The 16,012-nt window shown below is 42.2% G+C and overlaps 1 protein-coding gene across 1 annotated transcript in view; it reads left to right on the top strand.

The window, feature by feature from the left end:
• klf7b (Kruppel like factor 7b) overlaps positions 1 to 13,224 on the top strand; it is a 72,226-nt gene extending 59,002 nt beyond the window's left edge. The window contains exons 3-4 of the mRNA XM_015965934.3: positions 4,788 to 4,911; positions 11,516 to 13,224. Of these exons, the coding sequence (XP_015821420.1) occupies positions 4,788 to 4,911; positions 11,516 to 11,567 (176 nt within the window). The 3' untranslated portion in view covers positions 11,568 to 13,224. The remainder of the gene's footprint in view (positions 1 to 4,787; positions 4,912 to 11,515) is intronic.
• Positions 13,225 to 16,012: the final 2,788 nt, after the last annotated feature.

Here is a 16,012-nt window from a genome sequence, read left to right as displayed (position 1 = left end):
GGCAAAACAAGGGTCACCTAAATATCATGCAAACTGGAGGACAGCCAGTTGATTTAAGCTACATTTTTGCTTGATACCTATTTTATTGTAACCAGGTCAAAGTGACCCCAACATCAGAAATGTAACAATTTGAACCAGAATATCCTAAAATTTAGTTGGCAGAATAATTGTTTCCTTATAATAAAGGTTCCAAGCAGAAGGTTAATTGTCTGATGGGCGAATTTTGTGAAGTCAAGCACGTCCATTATGAAACAGAGTTACTTCTGTGTGTTAGTCATCATGTTACAATTAGAAGTTTCAGCTAAAAGAAGATAAAGTGCAAAGCAGCTTAGTTTAAACTGAGGTTTGGTTCGCTTTCAGACGGGGATCTGGAGGGTGAAAGATTATAATTCGTGTGGTTTGTGTGAAAAGTGTCAAGAGGTCATGTGATTATGCTAAATGTGTCTTTTTAAAAATGTAAAACTTAAATGCTGAGCTGCTGCAACAGACAGGTACAAAATGATGCTTTTCATCGTTTATTAAAACAAATCAAGTTTATTATGAAATATTTGTAATAAAACACAAAGCTGTGCAACAAAATCTTTCGTACTTTGGAATAATTGGTCTTGCCTGTGAAACTGATTTGTAGTCAGCATTATTTTCACAAACCCATTATAGAAGATCAAAAAGCATTTAAAGTGTGCAACGCGTTGGCAACGAAACAAGATCTCTATTGTGGCTGCGAGCTACCTGCTGGATGAAGCACGGCTCGGGAATTTGAATATGGAAATTTGAGGGAGCTCAGCTCGTGATACGGAATTCGTTTAGTCTGAGAGCCATTGCAGTCGTGTTGTGTCTGCGGATAAAAGTCGACTCCGATCAAAGAAACAGGAAAACTGTGAGGAAATAAAGGGGAAAGGGGCATCATTCATAGCTGCATGTTCCTGCTAAACGTCATCTTTTACTTGAAGTTGCATCACCTGACTGTCAGACTGTCTCTGCATCTCAGTCAGGGCAAACGTCGGCTTTTCTTTGTGCTTTCTTCATTCTTTAAGTCCAGATTCAACACATTAAAAGTTAAAAGCATGGACATTATTTCCCGCTAACAAAGTTTTTGACATGCAAATAGAATCAGAGGCATACTTTATTTTATCCAGCTTAGATAAAATACGGAAGATGTTTCCAGGAAGCAGTTAATGTTTCCATACTTTTATTTCCTATGCTTTGGTTTCCACTAGGTGGTGTTTCTCAGAACTTGTTGCACGTTAGTCTTCTTAAGAGGATCGGCGTGTGCTGCGATGGTAAAAAAAAAGGGCACTTCAGGGATATCTGGGTAGCTGCTGTTTTATTCTCAATTAAGAGCCATTAAGACCTTGATTATACTAACCTCCCGCAGTTCACAGGCAGGCACAGCGGGGGTCTGCCGTTGGGTTTGGACGGTTTAATAAAAGCATTGCTGTGGAGAAAAGTGTGTTTAATATTTCAAATTAAATATAATAAAACTGGGATTTAGTTTCGGTTTAAGCAGTGAGCCATGCCGTGTACCAGACTACAAACATGTCAGAAAATCGCCTTTGTGTTGATGCTTCTGAAGCAGCTCCTCGTCACAGCCAGCAGCTGCTTTTTTACAGCAACAAGACGGTATTGAGCTGTTCTTAATGACTGAAGTGGTTATAGCCTGCCCCCATAAGGCTATGATGTTTTTGCCCAACCACTGGATGTATGGAAATGGATCTCTCAGAACAGAATCATCAGATTTCTACTAATTAGTCTTTTGATTCAAGCTGATTTAGGATGTTGTATAATCCTTATATATCAAAAAATGTCTCAACGCTGGGTAATAATTAAAAAATGTCTCACAAAAGATAATAGCTGACATGCTTTCATTATAAATAGATTTTATTTTTACTGATTTACTATGTAAAGCTTCCACAAACAATTGATTTAGTTATTAATCGACTGTTTGTACTCTAATATATCAGTCATTAGCTTCTAACTTGTGTTATGTGTGGTCTAAAAATGAAGATAAATAAGAAAATAGCTCATTCAACAACTTTAAGGAACTTAAAAATAGATGCATTTCTAACAAATCACATATTAGTTTTGTAACTTCACAGCAAACAAAAGGCGTTTGTGTTAAGGGTAATGAAACTAGGGATGCAACGATACCACTTTTTTCCAGACCGATACGATACCGATACTTTAATCTGAGTACTCGCCAATACCGATTACCAAAACCGATACTTCTACCACACAAAAAAATGCAACGATTTGGAATACAGATTTTATTTTCTTCTCTGTTTTCAACGGGAAAAGACTGTGAGGCAGATAAAAAGTAAAATATATGAATAGAAATCATCACAAAACTAAAATATTAGGTGAACAGAAATGACAAGTTACAGTGAAGCCATTTTCAAGCAACTGCATTGGTATCGATTCCTGGTATCGGTTAACTTTTACCGATACCGATACTGGTATTGGTATCGGTATCTGTGCCGTTACCGATACCAAGATTGTATCGGTACATCCCTAAATGAAACTGCGTCACTACGGTTAAAGTTATACTACGTAACATTTTCCTTTTATTGAGCCAGTATGTGCTAAAATGACCCTTTGCAGGGTTAACGAAAGGCCACTATCACCCTCTGTGGCGAGCCACCACCTTTTGGACTTGGAAAAATTGAGCTGACATACCTGGAGCTGCAGTTTGGTTCCAGCATGTTTTAGATCATGAACTCAGCTGATTTGTTTAATTTAGTGAAGAATCACTCCTGTAATAAAGGCTGCGAGACATTTCAGCAGTTAGATTAAGGTGTTAAAGAACAAATGCACAGTGCAACACTTCCTCACACCAGAAACGTCGGAAAATGACCCTGGGTGACCAAGCGTTTGTTGGTAATCCCAACACGTTGGGAGGCGACACGCTGTGCCAGAGCATTGGTTTCCGACGCCTGCGGTAAAACGCACATTTCACCGACATTTACCCTCTGACCTTTTGCTATTTAACCTTCCCCTCACACCCATCCTAACCTTAACCTTGTTTCTCATTCTAAACTTCCCATTAACCGTGTTGGAGAGGGACGTCACAAGTAGAAAAAAGTTCTGCATGCGCAAGAGGGTTAAGGTTAGTATGGGGTGAGGGGAAGGTTAAATAGCAAGAGGGTAAATGTCAGAATTTGGTGAAATCTCGGTTTTCCCCCGACTGTCGTAAAACGATGCTCTGGCGCAGCGCGTCGCCTCCCAACGTGTCTGGGCTCCCTACGAGTCAGAAACAAACGTCGCACCCACCCACCGTCAGTTTTTGACGCTTCGGGGTGAATGTGTTGCGCAGCGAGGAGATACGCTTCATTTGCGGTTTAACCACAGAGAATTAATAACGAACACTAGGGGGTGCTAAAAGCAAGCAAAACTTCCAAGTGGGCATTTAATGTAACGGCTAAAGTAGCTCACTGTTGATGTTAGCAACTAGCAAATTAGCTTCAAGGTGACTGTCACGCTTTGTCATCAGCCACAACGTGCTTCCTTTTAAGACGCTTGTGTTCGTTCTGCCATGGAAGGCAGGTTCTACCTTGAAAATAATACTTCTCTTGAATTTTTGCTCCCTAACTGTGGCTGGGGAGAGGGAAGTCCTGGCCTCTCAACTTAGGCCTCCGACCCGCAACCCGACTCCAGATTAGCGGAAGAAAATGGATGTATGGCTCCCAACTTTCAAGCTCTATTGGCTGCTCATCAGAATGGCTCGGGCTTTTCCGGTGACGCCACGGCTGATCCCGAGGGCCAATACTGTGTGTCGAGGGCAGAAAGGCAGCCGAAGTAGCGGAGGGTTACAGCGGCAGTTTAGAGAGGAAAACAAAAATGCAAAAACTAACAAAGATGTCAATTACATCTGTCGTTTGCTGACATACAGTAGTCGTGGCTCATCGACTGATCTTGGGAGCACTAAAGTTGCGAAGAAATGATCAAAGTTATCCAGTTAATATGATGTAAAATATCCAGCCTATGAGATATTTTATTTATTTATTTATTTACATATATATATTTTTCGCTAACACTTAACTTCCTCTATTAGTTGAGTGTCCAGTTGGTGCAGGACCATGTTTGTTACTGTGTTCACTGACCTTGCACACACACACACACACAAACACACACACACACACGCACGCACGCACACACACACACACACACACACACACACACACACACACACACACACAGCTGGAAGGCTTTCTCTCATGGAGAGATAACTACAGGCTGAGAACAATAGACCATCTCTTCTCCCATCTGGTGAACTGGAGGATGAAACTTCATTTACAATTCAGATCCCCCACCTCTGCGTGTGTGTGTGTGTGTGTGTGTGTGTGTGTGTGTGTGTGTGTGTGTGTGTGTGTGTGTGTGTGTGTGTGTGCGTGCCTGCGTGTGTGGATGAGTGGAGGTGTGGTAGTAGAGGGAACAAAACGAGATTCATTTCAGGGTGAATTTGGGATTATGAATTAACATGCTGCACTGCTGAAAGACTTCATTTACAGCTAATTGAGTGTGTTGGCTCATTAAAATTGCTGTTGTGTTGAAACTGCTCTGCCTGGCTGCCCCCGGGCTGTGTGTGTGTGTGTGTGTGTGTGTGTGTGTGTGTGTGTGTGTGTGTGTGTGTGTGTGTGTGTGCGTGCGTGCGTGCGTGCGTGTGTGTGTGTGTGTGTGTGTGAGAGAGAGTTTGGGTAGGAGTGGTGACCTGTATATTGGTGAACAGCTGTAGTCTAGATGTGTGAAATTGGATGTAGAATATCTAATAAACTGTTTTGTCTCTGGCCCAGGTGAGAAGCCCTACAAGTGCTCATGGGAGGGCTGCGAGTGGCGCTTTGCCCGCAGTGACGAGTTGACGCGACACTACCGCAAACACACTGGAGCCAAGCCATTCAAGTGCAACCACTGCGACAGGTAAACACACAGAACAAAAGCCGCAGCAAACACACGGCGCGGTTGGCATTTGTAGGACGTTTGTGCCCTTTAACGAGGCACAGGCCTGTGGCCACGCTGCAGCGAAAGAGTTTGTTGAAGGGAAACTTTTAAAATTCATTCTTCCAAGTGAAAAGTTTAATCAGAGGAGCATTTGCAAATATTTGAAGGATGATTGAGTCATTTGAGTAATTTGGGATGACGGTGGCGTAGGAGTTAAGTGCTCACCCCGTAATCAGAAGGTTGCAGGTTCGAGCCCCGCTCAGTCTGTCGTGTCCTTGGGTAAGACACTTAACCCACCTTACCTGCTGGTGGTGGTCGTAGGGTCAGTGTGCTCCAGGGCAGCTGTGGCCACAGTGTAGCTCATCACCACCAGGGTGTGAATGTGTGTGTGAATGGGTGAATGACTGATTATGTAGTAAAGCACCTTAGGGGGTTCCAGGACTCTAGAAGATGCAATATCAAATACAGGACATTTATCATTTAATTCCCCTCAGATTCACTTTGTTTTATGTTAAATTGCATTTCTTTCCTTTTTTGATTTTGGCTTTCCAACAATAACAACAGAAAGTGATTATCATTTTTATTTACTTTGTTGTTTTGCATGCTCTTTATAAGCCATGCCTTCTGCAGGATATGCACCTCGTCCTCCTTCCCTCTAAATCTTGAGGCATTTGACCAAAATAATAAGTAAAAAGTAAAAATGGCCAAACTTACACAAAGGCACTGGCGACGCATGCTATGCCTCCATTTTTCCAGTTATGTCCGCAGTTCTATTCATACTCCTAAGATAATGCTTGTTTTGTTCAAACCTACTTACATATTAGCACAAATACTCATATTTATTAAGTATTTGTGCTAAAAAGGTCACAACTTCATAATCGTCCCCACCAAAAGCTCATCCCTACTCTGTTGCCTCCAGAGAAGCTGCTGTGGGCCCTTTAACCGTTCTGATGAGTGAGCAAAGCTCCAATCAAATCACAACATCTCATTTCCTGTTTTTAGAAAAGTGAAATACATCAAAAATTATCGGGCTTTGATAAGCGTCTTTGCAGAGACGATGCTATCCATTTCCTGCCGCCTGCAGTCTAATTACTGAGATGCTTCAGTGGGCTCAGAAAATAAAAGATGATCAACTTCCAATCTTAAATAACACAAACAAGTTTGTCATTTATTTGTCTTGTTTGTTGTATTTCATTTTGTTACAGTTGGCTGAGATATCACAGTAGAGCCAGTTTGTTTCTCTGCAAAAATAATCTCTGAGCACCGGTTAGTTCCTCCAGAACAGCAGGATACCAGTCAGCCTCTCTGAAAAATGATAAATAAAACAACATTTTTCATCCAGCATCAGGCTCTGTGCATCTCGTGTGGCTCTGTGGGACCGTAATGATCCACAACAAATGTCATCTCTTTTGTTGTCCTCATCGAGATTCAGCCCCTAAACAAACACAAATAACAACAAAATGCTGCACATTATTCATTATGAAGTCCACTAAGGACGTGTGTGTGTGTGTGTGTGTGTGTGTGTGTGTGTGTGTGTGTGTGTGTGTGTGTGTGTGTGTGTGTGTGTGTGTGTGTGTGTGTGTGTGTGTGTGTGTGTGTGTGTGGAGTTATTTCACTCCTCCAGGCAGGACTTAAGTTTTTATCTGGAAGGATAATAAAGATTCACCATTGCCGTTTATGGTGTAGCCAGTTTAATAAGAAATGGTGTTAGCTTAAATGAAGTTAGCTCCTAATGGATTGGTGTTGGAGGCAGGAGGGCGATGCTCGTGCAGGATGTGTTTCCCCTCAGAAATTGACTGCAAATTTATTGACTCTCAATACGTTTTATCTGCTCAGTGATGGAGGGCTTCTCCAGTTGGTCTAGCGCCAGCGTGTTTGTTTCACCGACACACGTCCGATGCAGTTTGGGCAAAACAAAAGCAAAGCAGACCAAAGCCAGGAATGTGTATGTGTGTGTGTATGTGTGTGTTCATGCTTTTATCCACATTGTCACTGGTTGGCTTTTGCCGCTCAGGGTTGAGAGAGAGAGACAGAGAGAGAGAGAGGGGTGTGTGTGTGTGTATGTGTGTGCTTACTCCTGCCCCTGTTAAATGGATTCTGGCTATTGGCAAGGAGGTTGCAGCTAATTGAGTGGCACCAGATGCCAGCTCCACTTGAACACACACTTCTTTCCTCCTTGCGTGCGTGTGTCTGTGTGTGTTTGTGTGCATGCCTGCCTTCTCTACCTTTCTAATTTATCAGACACACACACACACACACACACACACACACACACACACATGCACCCTTTCACCCAGGAGAGAGTGTAATTGGCTGTCGTGGGCTCCCTCTAGTTTAGGTTTAGGACATAAAACCCCCAGAAACCTGCTGGAAGCGTCTTATCCAGGCTGAGCGCTGAGGCTCTGTGGAACACACACAAAAACCAGGCTGAAAGTCACGTTGGCTCACACATAAATAAATGTCTAGACGTAACAACCAGACCCAGGTTCTGCTTACATTATGTACTAATCTACAGAAGAAGATAATTTAACTATAATGTTAAAATCTATCACGAGTTCCTTATTTTGGACTAATGTGAGTTCAGTTGTCAGCCTGTAAATCTTTGTCAGATTAAATAAGAGACACTCTTTACTTCTCTGTAGTTTCCTTTCATGCAAACTTTTAGATACCTTTTTGTTGTTGTTGTTGTTGTTGTTGGGTTTGGTTGCTTTGTCACAGTATAGTTAGGAAACAAGCAGGAACTGATTAGATGATTTCTAACGGGGAAAATTTGTATTTTAAAGCTTGAGATGCGGGTTTATCTGTGTCCTCATCAGTTGTAAACACAATGTTGGAATAATGGGACGTGCCGTAGGACTGGTGCTTTATAGTTCAGCTAAAGATCGGTGTGTATTTACTTTTAAAGTGGGTGAAACAAGGACCTGGTTGGATCATCCCTCATTTGTTTAAATAAAATCAGAATGTTTATTAAATCCAAACTTCTTTTGATTTCCCGTTGGTTCTGTCAGTGCCCAATTAAACAGGATTAGGAAAATACTGAACATATGCCTCCTAGATCAGTACAGTAGCACACACACACACACACACACACACACACACACACACACACACACACACACACACACACACACACACACACACCCATACACGCATCTGTGGTGGGTGGAGTCCACCATGTATTACCATGAGAATGGCAAAAAGTGGCAGCCATGGAGAAGTTAACATTTGATAAATTGTTCAATCTGACACTGTTTCTCCAGGGGATACACACACACACACACACACACACACACACACACACTGAGGTGGGAGTATGTTATTAATTCTACTTAATCAAGCAAAGGCCCCCCGATGTTTGCATTGAGCTTTAGGGAGGAGTTGCAGGAGAAAGAAAGAAGACAGGAGGATAGGAGACAGTTTAAAGGAAGAGAGGAGCTTTAAAAGGAAGTGTGTGTGTGTGTGTGTGTGTGTGTGTGTGTGTGTGTGTGTGTGTGTGTGTGTGTGTGTGTGTGTGTGTGTGTGTGTGTGTGTGTGTGTGTGTGTGTTTGTGTTGAGGAGAAGGGGAGTAACTGTGGGGGCTTACCAGCTGGAGTGGCTGCTCTTCTCTCCCCCCACCCCCCCATGATGCCACAGTGGCTGGCATGGCCATCTGTCCAGCAGCACACACACACACTTACACACACAGACCCGAGCAGAGATGAGAGAAGGTGTACAGTAGGTACCACATGGACACTGAGGGCTGAAGAGAAACCACAGAGAACAAAGAGATCAGCTCTGTGTGTTCACCATGTGGACTCATCCTGGAGCCCAGACTCAAAGAAAGGGTCGTACCGACCACGATGGTGTGATCCAAACTGAAAGTTTTCTATTCATTTTCTATTCAATTTTGTGCCTCAGAAGAATCACAGCTGACTGAGACTAAATGAGACGTCCCAACATGCTGTTTCAGTCAGGAAGTAAATGAAAATGAGCAAAAAAGCAGCTAAAGCTAAAGAGAGGGTTTGAAAGACTTTCAGAATACTGTGAAAAATAAAAAGAAGGTGATTAAAATGAAAAAAAAAGTTCTACAGCTTTTTTTCTTTTATCTGGTGGCTGCTGGTGATATATTTCATACTCCAGTGTGTGACTTACAGTCATTTAATGACATTTGACTTTATATACCTGAGTGGACGTTTGAAGGAACAATCTGCAGTATTGGCTTGTTTTTAGCACCCCTAGAGTCTGTTTTATGTCACTGTCGTAAAACCGAAACTGAAACTCTCCTCCTCACTGTGCGTGTGTGTTTTTAACACCTTCATCTAGCAGCTGAAATGTCTCCTCAGCCTTCATTGGTTTCTGCAGGAGCGGTTCATCACTACAAAACAACAAATCAGCTGTGTTCACGATGTCAAACATGCAGGAAACTGTTGCAACCTGTCCTGTCTCCCCACTCTGTTCAGTCCTGTCTTTCCTGATTGCTCCCACCTGCCTCTTGTGTCCCAATTACTGCTGATCCCAGCTCCTCCTTGTGTATTTAAACCCTCCCAGTTCTGTGTTCCTTGTCTGTCCACTGTGTTCTTGTCCCGTGTGTTCCTTATTAATAAGCCTCTAAACGTTCCAGCCTGCTTTCTTCCCCGCATTTGGATCCTCATCTCTGCCTCACTCACCTCCACACCCGTGACAGAAACGAGCTGGAAGCAGACCCCAGTGGGGTGAGGGGGGGGCTGAGTGACATTTCATTTCATATTTTAGCGCATACCCACTCAAGAAAATTGTTTAAAAAAATGAAAAAGTTGCATAGTTTCCCTTTAAAAACTTCTGAAATAATCTTTAAAATGCTGAAGTCTGTTTTTTTTTACATAATCTGTAAGTAACTCTTGCTAATCCTGCTGAATCTGACATCAGATGCATCCAAGTGCTGTCAGAAATAACGTTTTTATACACAATTTAGGTCAGCACACGTGGACCCATATCTTCAGACGATTTAAACTGAAACGTGTTTTGGTTTAAAACTCTAATCTGAATTAGACTGCTAAACATTCCCACCAGCTCTTATTCTGCAGCAGCTCAGTGTGAGGAGTCTCCAGCTGTGGATCAGCTTTAAACTCTAAACTGTACTTTATTCTGCTTTGAGCTCAGAGTGTCTGCATCTGAATTAAACAGGTCTGTGTAAATGCACACACACACACACACACACACACACACACACACACACACACACACACACACATGTGTGTCTTTCCATCATAGTGAGGACCCTCCATTGACTCCCATTCATGTTTGTGACTCCACTATGCCTAGTCCATACCCTAGCCCATACCCTAGTCCATACCCTAGCCCATACCCTAGTCCATACCCTAACCCTAACATTAACTAAAACATGATTCACACCAAAGCTCTAAAACCAACGGGTAAGCTTCTAAAAAAAAGTGAGGACCAAAAAATTGTCCTCACATTGTAGGGGAAATGGTCAAAATTGTCTTCAGTATGTATTATGTACAAGAACACACACACACACACACACACACACACACACACACACACACACACACCATTTTTACTGTCCATGATAATTAAATACGAGGACATAAAATCAATTACCAGCTTAATCATGCACATCCACACACACACACACACACACACACACACACACACACACACACACACACACAGCCTTGGCTAATTAACTATTTAATAAGCCTGTGGCAAATTTAATTTTTAATTTCTTATTTTTGTCTCCCCTATACCTTCAGTCACATCATTTGTGACTATTATTATTGTTGTTGTTGTTGTTGTTGTTGTTATTATTATAAGTAGTAGTAGTAGCAGTAGTAGTAGTAGCAGTAGTAGTAGTAGTAGCAGCAGCAGTAGTAGTAGTAGTAGTAGTAGTAGTAGTAATAGCAGCAGTAGTAGTAGTAGCAGTAGTAGTAGTAGTAGTAGTAGTAGTAGTAGTAGTAGTAGTAGTAGTAGTGTTATTATTATTTATTTTTGCTATTATTATTATTATTATTAGCCATGAAGGCGATGCGACTGAGCACCTTCTAGTAGAATCAGCCCATCTCCTGGTACATGACATCAGGTGGAGTGGAGTTAAATGGCCCAGCCCGTCTGCATTAGTCTGCGTGTTCACAAGGGCAGATCTGATAAGTCTCTACGGTTGTCTCAGAGTCTGAGAGCAGAGCTGCGGAGGCCTGGCTGTGATTTATTGCCCAGATTGAGTCATTTTTAGAAAAAACACTGAGGCTGATTTGGACTTTGTTCCTCTTTAGATCACCGCTCTACTCGTGTGACGTGATGAAGGAAGACAGCTTAAATGTACTGGATTTAAGCCGAAGTGGCTGTCATCTTTTTTGTGTCCCTGCATGTTTTCTTTATTTCTTTTTCTTACTCCAGATTCAAGATTTCTTCCCTCTAGCAGATTTCTTTAGTTTTTCCTCATTTGTCACATTTAAATGTTTCAGATCAGTAAATTTAGAGTGCAGTTCCTAATGAGTATTCTGTTTATTAGGAGACAAAGTCCATCTAAACCAACCAGGATCTACGTGAAAAAGGTCCTCCTTTTGAAAGCGGTGGAGGTGCTTAATGTTTCTGTGCTGCTTCGCAGGTGCTTCTCTCGGTCGGACCACCTGGCCCTGCACATGAAGAGGCACATTTGAAGGCAAAAGAAGAAGAACGGGAGACGAAGGAGCAGAGAGGAGGAGTCAAAAGGACGGAGGGACGGTAGTCACGCTACAAACTGTTCATCCCTTTGATTGGCCGTCGGAGAGGGGATGAGGAGGAGACGAGGAGTAGCTAGATTGTTGTTTTTCTTTCAAATTTCACACTCGCGTTTTGACAGTAAACACGTCACACCGCTATCGATCATCCCGGTGAACCCCAGCTGCTCTCGCTGAGCTCTGGGGCTTTGGACACTGCCAAACATCACACCACCTTTCTTTTCTCTCTCTCTACTCAGTCTGTTCACATTATTGATTCACTTTGGTGAGAAAAAAATCCATTTACTCAACTCTTAGTGCATTACCGTACTTTTGAAAGTTCTTTTCTACGTTTTTGCCGGTTTTCGTACATGGAACATAAGCAACCGCCATCTGCCGCACTCAGCTTCTGTAATGTATGTGAGGAAAACAACAATGCAGCATCTGCAGGAGGGAGACCGTACGGATTGACTCCTAGCATGGCTGACAATCGAACCCGGGCCGTGAGACGGATTTGGAGCGCCCAATGGGACTTCAGTCAGTGGATGCCACTGCAGCTCTCAAGCTCTCCTCTAGAGGGCGCTTGCATCGCTCACCTTCACAGAGACGCCTGCCGCCTCCGCGGGCCATCGGACAGATAATGCGCAGCGACACTTTCTTCCCTTTTTTTCTACTTAAAGAACAATGATTTCTTCTTATCGTTGTTATCGAAACAAATGACACTTTGCGCTTTTCTTGCTTAGAGAAAATGTCTTAAAGCTCACAGAAATGAGTGTGAGAAGAAAACTGAAGGCAGAATGTGTGGGAAGAGGAGGTTGTTGGGCTTTTTATCCTCATGTGCACTGACTCTGCTTCTGCAGTTTTTAAACAACCAATCGACGGGGAGCAGAACAGCAGGATCAACTTTCAGATTAAAAAAATGATTTTTTTTGTTTTAGTTGGACTCAAATAAAAGCATTTTCTCTTATTTTCCCCTCAACCCAACGCAGCTAAAACAACTAAACCCTGAGATGACCTCCAGCGGTCTCACTCCACCAGTCAAGAGATGGACTCACTGATAAACTGGCAAACTGTTTTTATATATACACATATATAGGTCTTTTATTCTGAAAGTCATTTGTGTGTTTTCTCTCAGACTCTGAGACCTCATCTCCCTGGCAGACCTGCAGGGGGACGACTGAGGCTGAAGAGCTGCTTTTTGGTTATTGTTCACACGGGACTGAAGAAGCCAACCCACATCTGGGTGTTGGCTCTGAACGAACTCGGTCCCAAAGACCCGTCAAATTTGCCTGTTTTGTATCCATTTACTGCACTTATCTTTTTTATTTATTTATTATTTGAAACGTTATCTGTGCTTTTTACTACAGCAGAAAATAAGGAAAAAAGGAACCTAAAGAAAAAAACATAAAAGACTTAAAAATACAACAAAAACAGCTCTTTCTCACTTCACATGTTACATACAAAACAATCACACACACACTCACACACACACACACAGCTGTTCCAATGTTCACAGGCTCCTCTCAACATAAAACTAATAAGAAATAAAAAAATAATTACTAAACTAATGAGCAGAGTTGGAAAACAGAACACTGCATGACGGGCTTTAATACATACACACATACTCCAGCTCCTGAGCATGCACACACACACACACACACACACATGCGAATAAACACATGCGCACCCTTCGTGGAATTATATGTTCTGCTCCCAAATCTTTTTTCACAGTAGGAATTTAGCGACTGTTGTTTAGTGGAAGAGTATCTTAGCTCTCGGCTGGAGGCAACAAACGATTCCAGATCCTTTGAAGTGAGAAATCCGCTTGTTCTCGGCTTCCAACAATCACCCACATAACTCATGCTACAGTTTAGCCTCACATTTAATCCGTTTTAACTTCCAGACTCACAGTTGATTACAACAGAATTGCATTACTCAGTATTTTGATCTAGACTCCACTTGGATGAAGCAGGTGAAAATTCCTATCGATAAAAACTAATCCCGTACAGCGAGTCTGCAGCTGGAAGCGTTAGCACAGCTGCTTCTTTCTAGATCGATAAATCATCTTTGCAGTTATGGTGAAATTCTAAAAAAAAAAGGCTAAACCTTCATAAAATGTCTAATTAATCCTCTTTCCTTGCGACTTTAGGCCCCCGTAGCAACCTGCTTCTGAAAACCCAGCTCCAGTTTTGGTTCAACAAATACAAAACGATAAGAATTTAAAGGCATAGTTGACCATTTTGAAGTTTGTTCCTATGTAAAAATATAAGTGTTTATCTTACCAGTTGGATGTAGCTTCCTGATTGGCCTCGCTCTAAAGAAATACATTCTCCAAGACTGATGAGCTAACGGCTAGTGCTGTCGTCTTTGAAACCTCGGACCCACTGCAGGGTTCGGGACGGGACGGGGAGGGTCGTCGTCGAATAGTTTCACAACTTATTTATGAAATCGTGCATGTACATTTAACCCCGCCTGCCAATATCAGAGCCCTAACTGCAACAAAATAAAAGTTCTCCTGAAATTACAGGAAAACGTTTTTATCGCAGTTGAATCTTTACCAAACGTTTTCATTAAACAATTTTTGCAGAAATGTTTAAAAAAAACATTCCTAAATTCAGAAGTGCTTCATGCTTCCTGCTGCTGGTGATATTTATGCTTGCAAATAACCATGTGAAGCACAACAGATGGTGGTGTAAAGGTTTATAAAATGATGCGTACATGAAAGGATTTTTTCATTCAGAAAGGCTTCAAAATGGTCAAAAATATCCCTTTAAAAATCCCCCCAGTGACAATATTCACCGCTAGTTTTATCCATTGGGTCACCCAGACTGCACATCAGCAGAGATACATACCTACTTTTTATTTATTATCCTTTTTCCTTTTGGGGTTTTTTTGGATCTCAAAGACATATTTTACTGTGAAACGTCACCGACAAGAAGACAGCATCAATTTTATTGAGTTTAATGTAACAGTTTTAAATCTGTTTGTACAGTTTCTGACTATTTAAATTTTAGGATAGAAGATTTTAAGCCCCACATGCCCCGATGTTATACCAGCCTTTCTAATTATGCCATTTTTGCACAAATTTTTGACAAGAATTGTTGCAATAACAGAAATAATCTATTAAAACGAAGGCAGATCATTTTGCTACGATGTGTGGAATGATTTGCTGTGTTTTTTTTTTTTGTTTGTTTTTGGGTGAGCTTGAAAAAGTTATAAAACTAGCAGGCAAGCAGGCTTAAACAGTACAGATGTGTCACCAAATACCTAAAATGTTGTTTTCCCACGAAGAAAAACTGTAATGTTTGTTGCATCACCTGCTGGGTTTTCAAATTGTCTCCATTTCTGTTGAACCAATGACTTCTTGTTAGTGACCTGAATGTAATCAACAACAATGAAAGTTTTTTTTTTAATGACAGATGAGAGAAGACTCGAGCAAACATCCTCAGTGCCGGCTTCCTTTGCTCATTGGTTTGCAATCAGGCCATTCAACGCCAACGCTCTCATGGCTGCTCCATCCGCCCACCAGCACCTACATGCCCCGTAGCAAACAGTCGCTGCCTCTCGCTGATGCATCCGGGTGAGGTGCAGGTTCCTGAAGCTGGTGGTGGATTTCACGTCTCAGCATGCCAAGTCATTGTGCCACTTGGCCTTGAAAGCATTCATTAGGTGCAGCAGTGAAAACATTCTCCTCAGTAAGGGGGGGGGGGGGGGGGGGTATATGGTGCAGCTTTGAACAATCGATACCAAAAACCTCCAGCGTGGAACTGCCCTGTAGCCTCGGGCAAGGCCTCCTCTGTCAGACGGGATCAGCAGGACTCCACCTGCATGCAGGTCCCGGGCTCTTAACGGCAGCTTTCTCTACTAACTCTGTCCTTCTGCTACGCTCAGAGGAAAACCTGAGCACCCCCTCGTTCAGGACTGAGGTTTTACGCGTCAGGAATTTAAAACATCCTCTAAAAACCTAAATGAAAGAGTCTGCAGTCGTGTGCCCTGATGTGACCACCTTCATAGGATCCTGAAACTTCAGAAAAAAATACTTTGCCTAACAAAGCAGCTAATGTTTTTGATTTTTTTCATCACTAAATCTGTGTTGATGGGTGTTTTCATCAGCCTGGATGATGCAACGTCATCCCTGCAAAGAGGAGTAAGGAAGCCCTCCTTTACAGGACGTACAATCATAGAAGAATGGGGATTGTTGCACTTTTGTGAGGTTTTTGATGGCATGAATGTGTGTGTGTGCATGCGTGCGTGCGTGCGTGCGTGTGTGTGTTGTTTTGTTTCCCCCAAAAAGAAAACTGTGAGAAAAGTGGCCATGCAGCGATGATTCAGTACTGATGTTAAACTGCAAATCTAACGTGGGGAAAAGTCGAATAATACAGACGGTGTTGGATTTCTTCTACTTT

This window comes from Nothobranchius furzeri, chromosome 14 (assembly GCF_043380555.1).
Source record: "Nothobranchius furzeri strain GRZ-AD chromosome 14, NfurGRZ-RIMD1, whole genome shotgun sequence".
NCBI classification, from domain to species: domain Eukaryota; kingdom Metazoa; phylum Chordata; class Actinopteri; order Cyprinodontiformes; family Nothobranchiidae; genus Nothobranchius; species Nothobranchius furzeri.
Note: the sequence above shows the minus strand (reverse complement) of the source record. Positions and strands in the feature narration are given on the sequence as shown.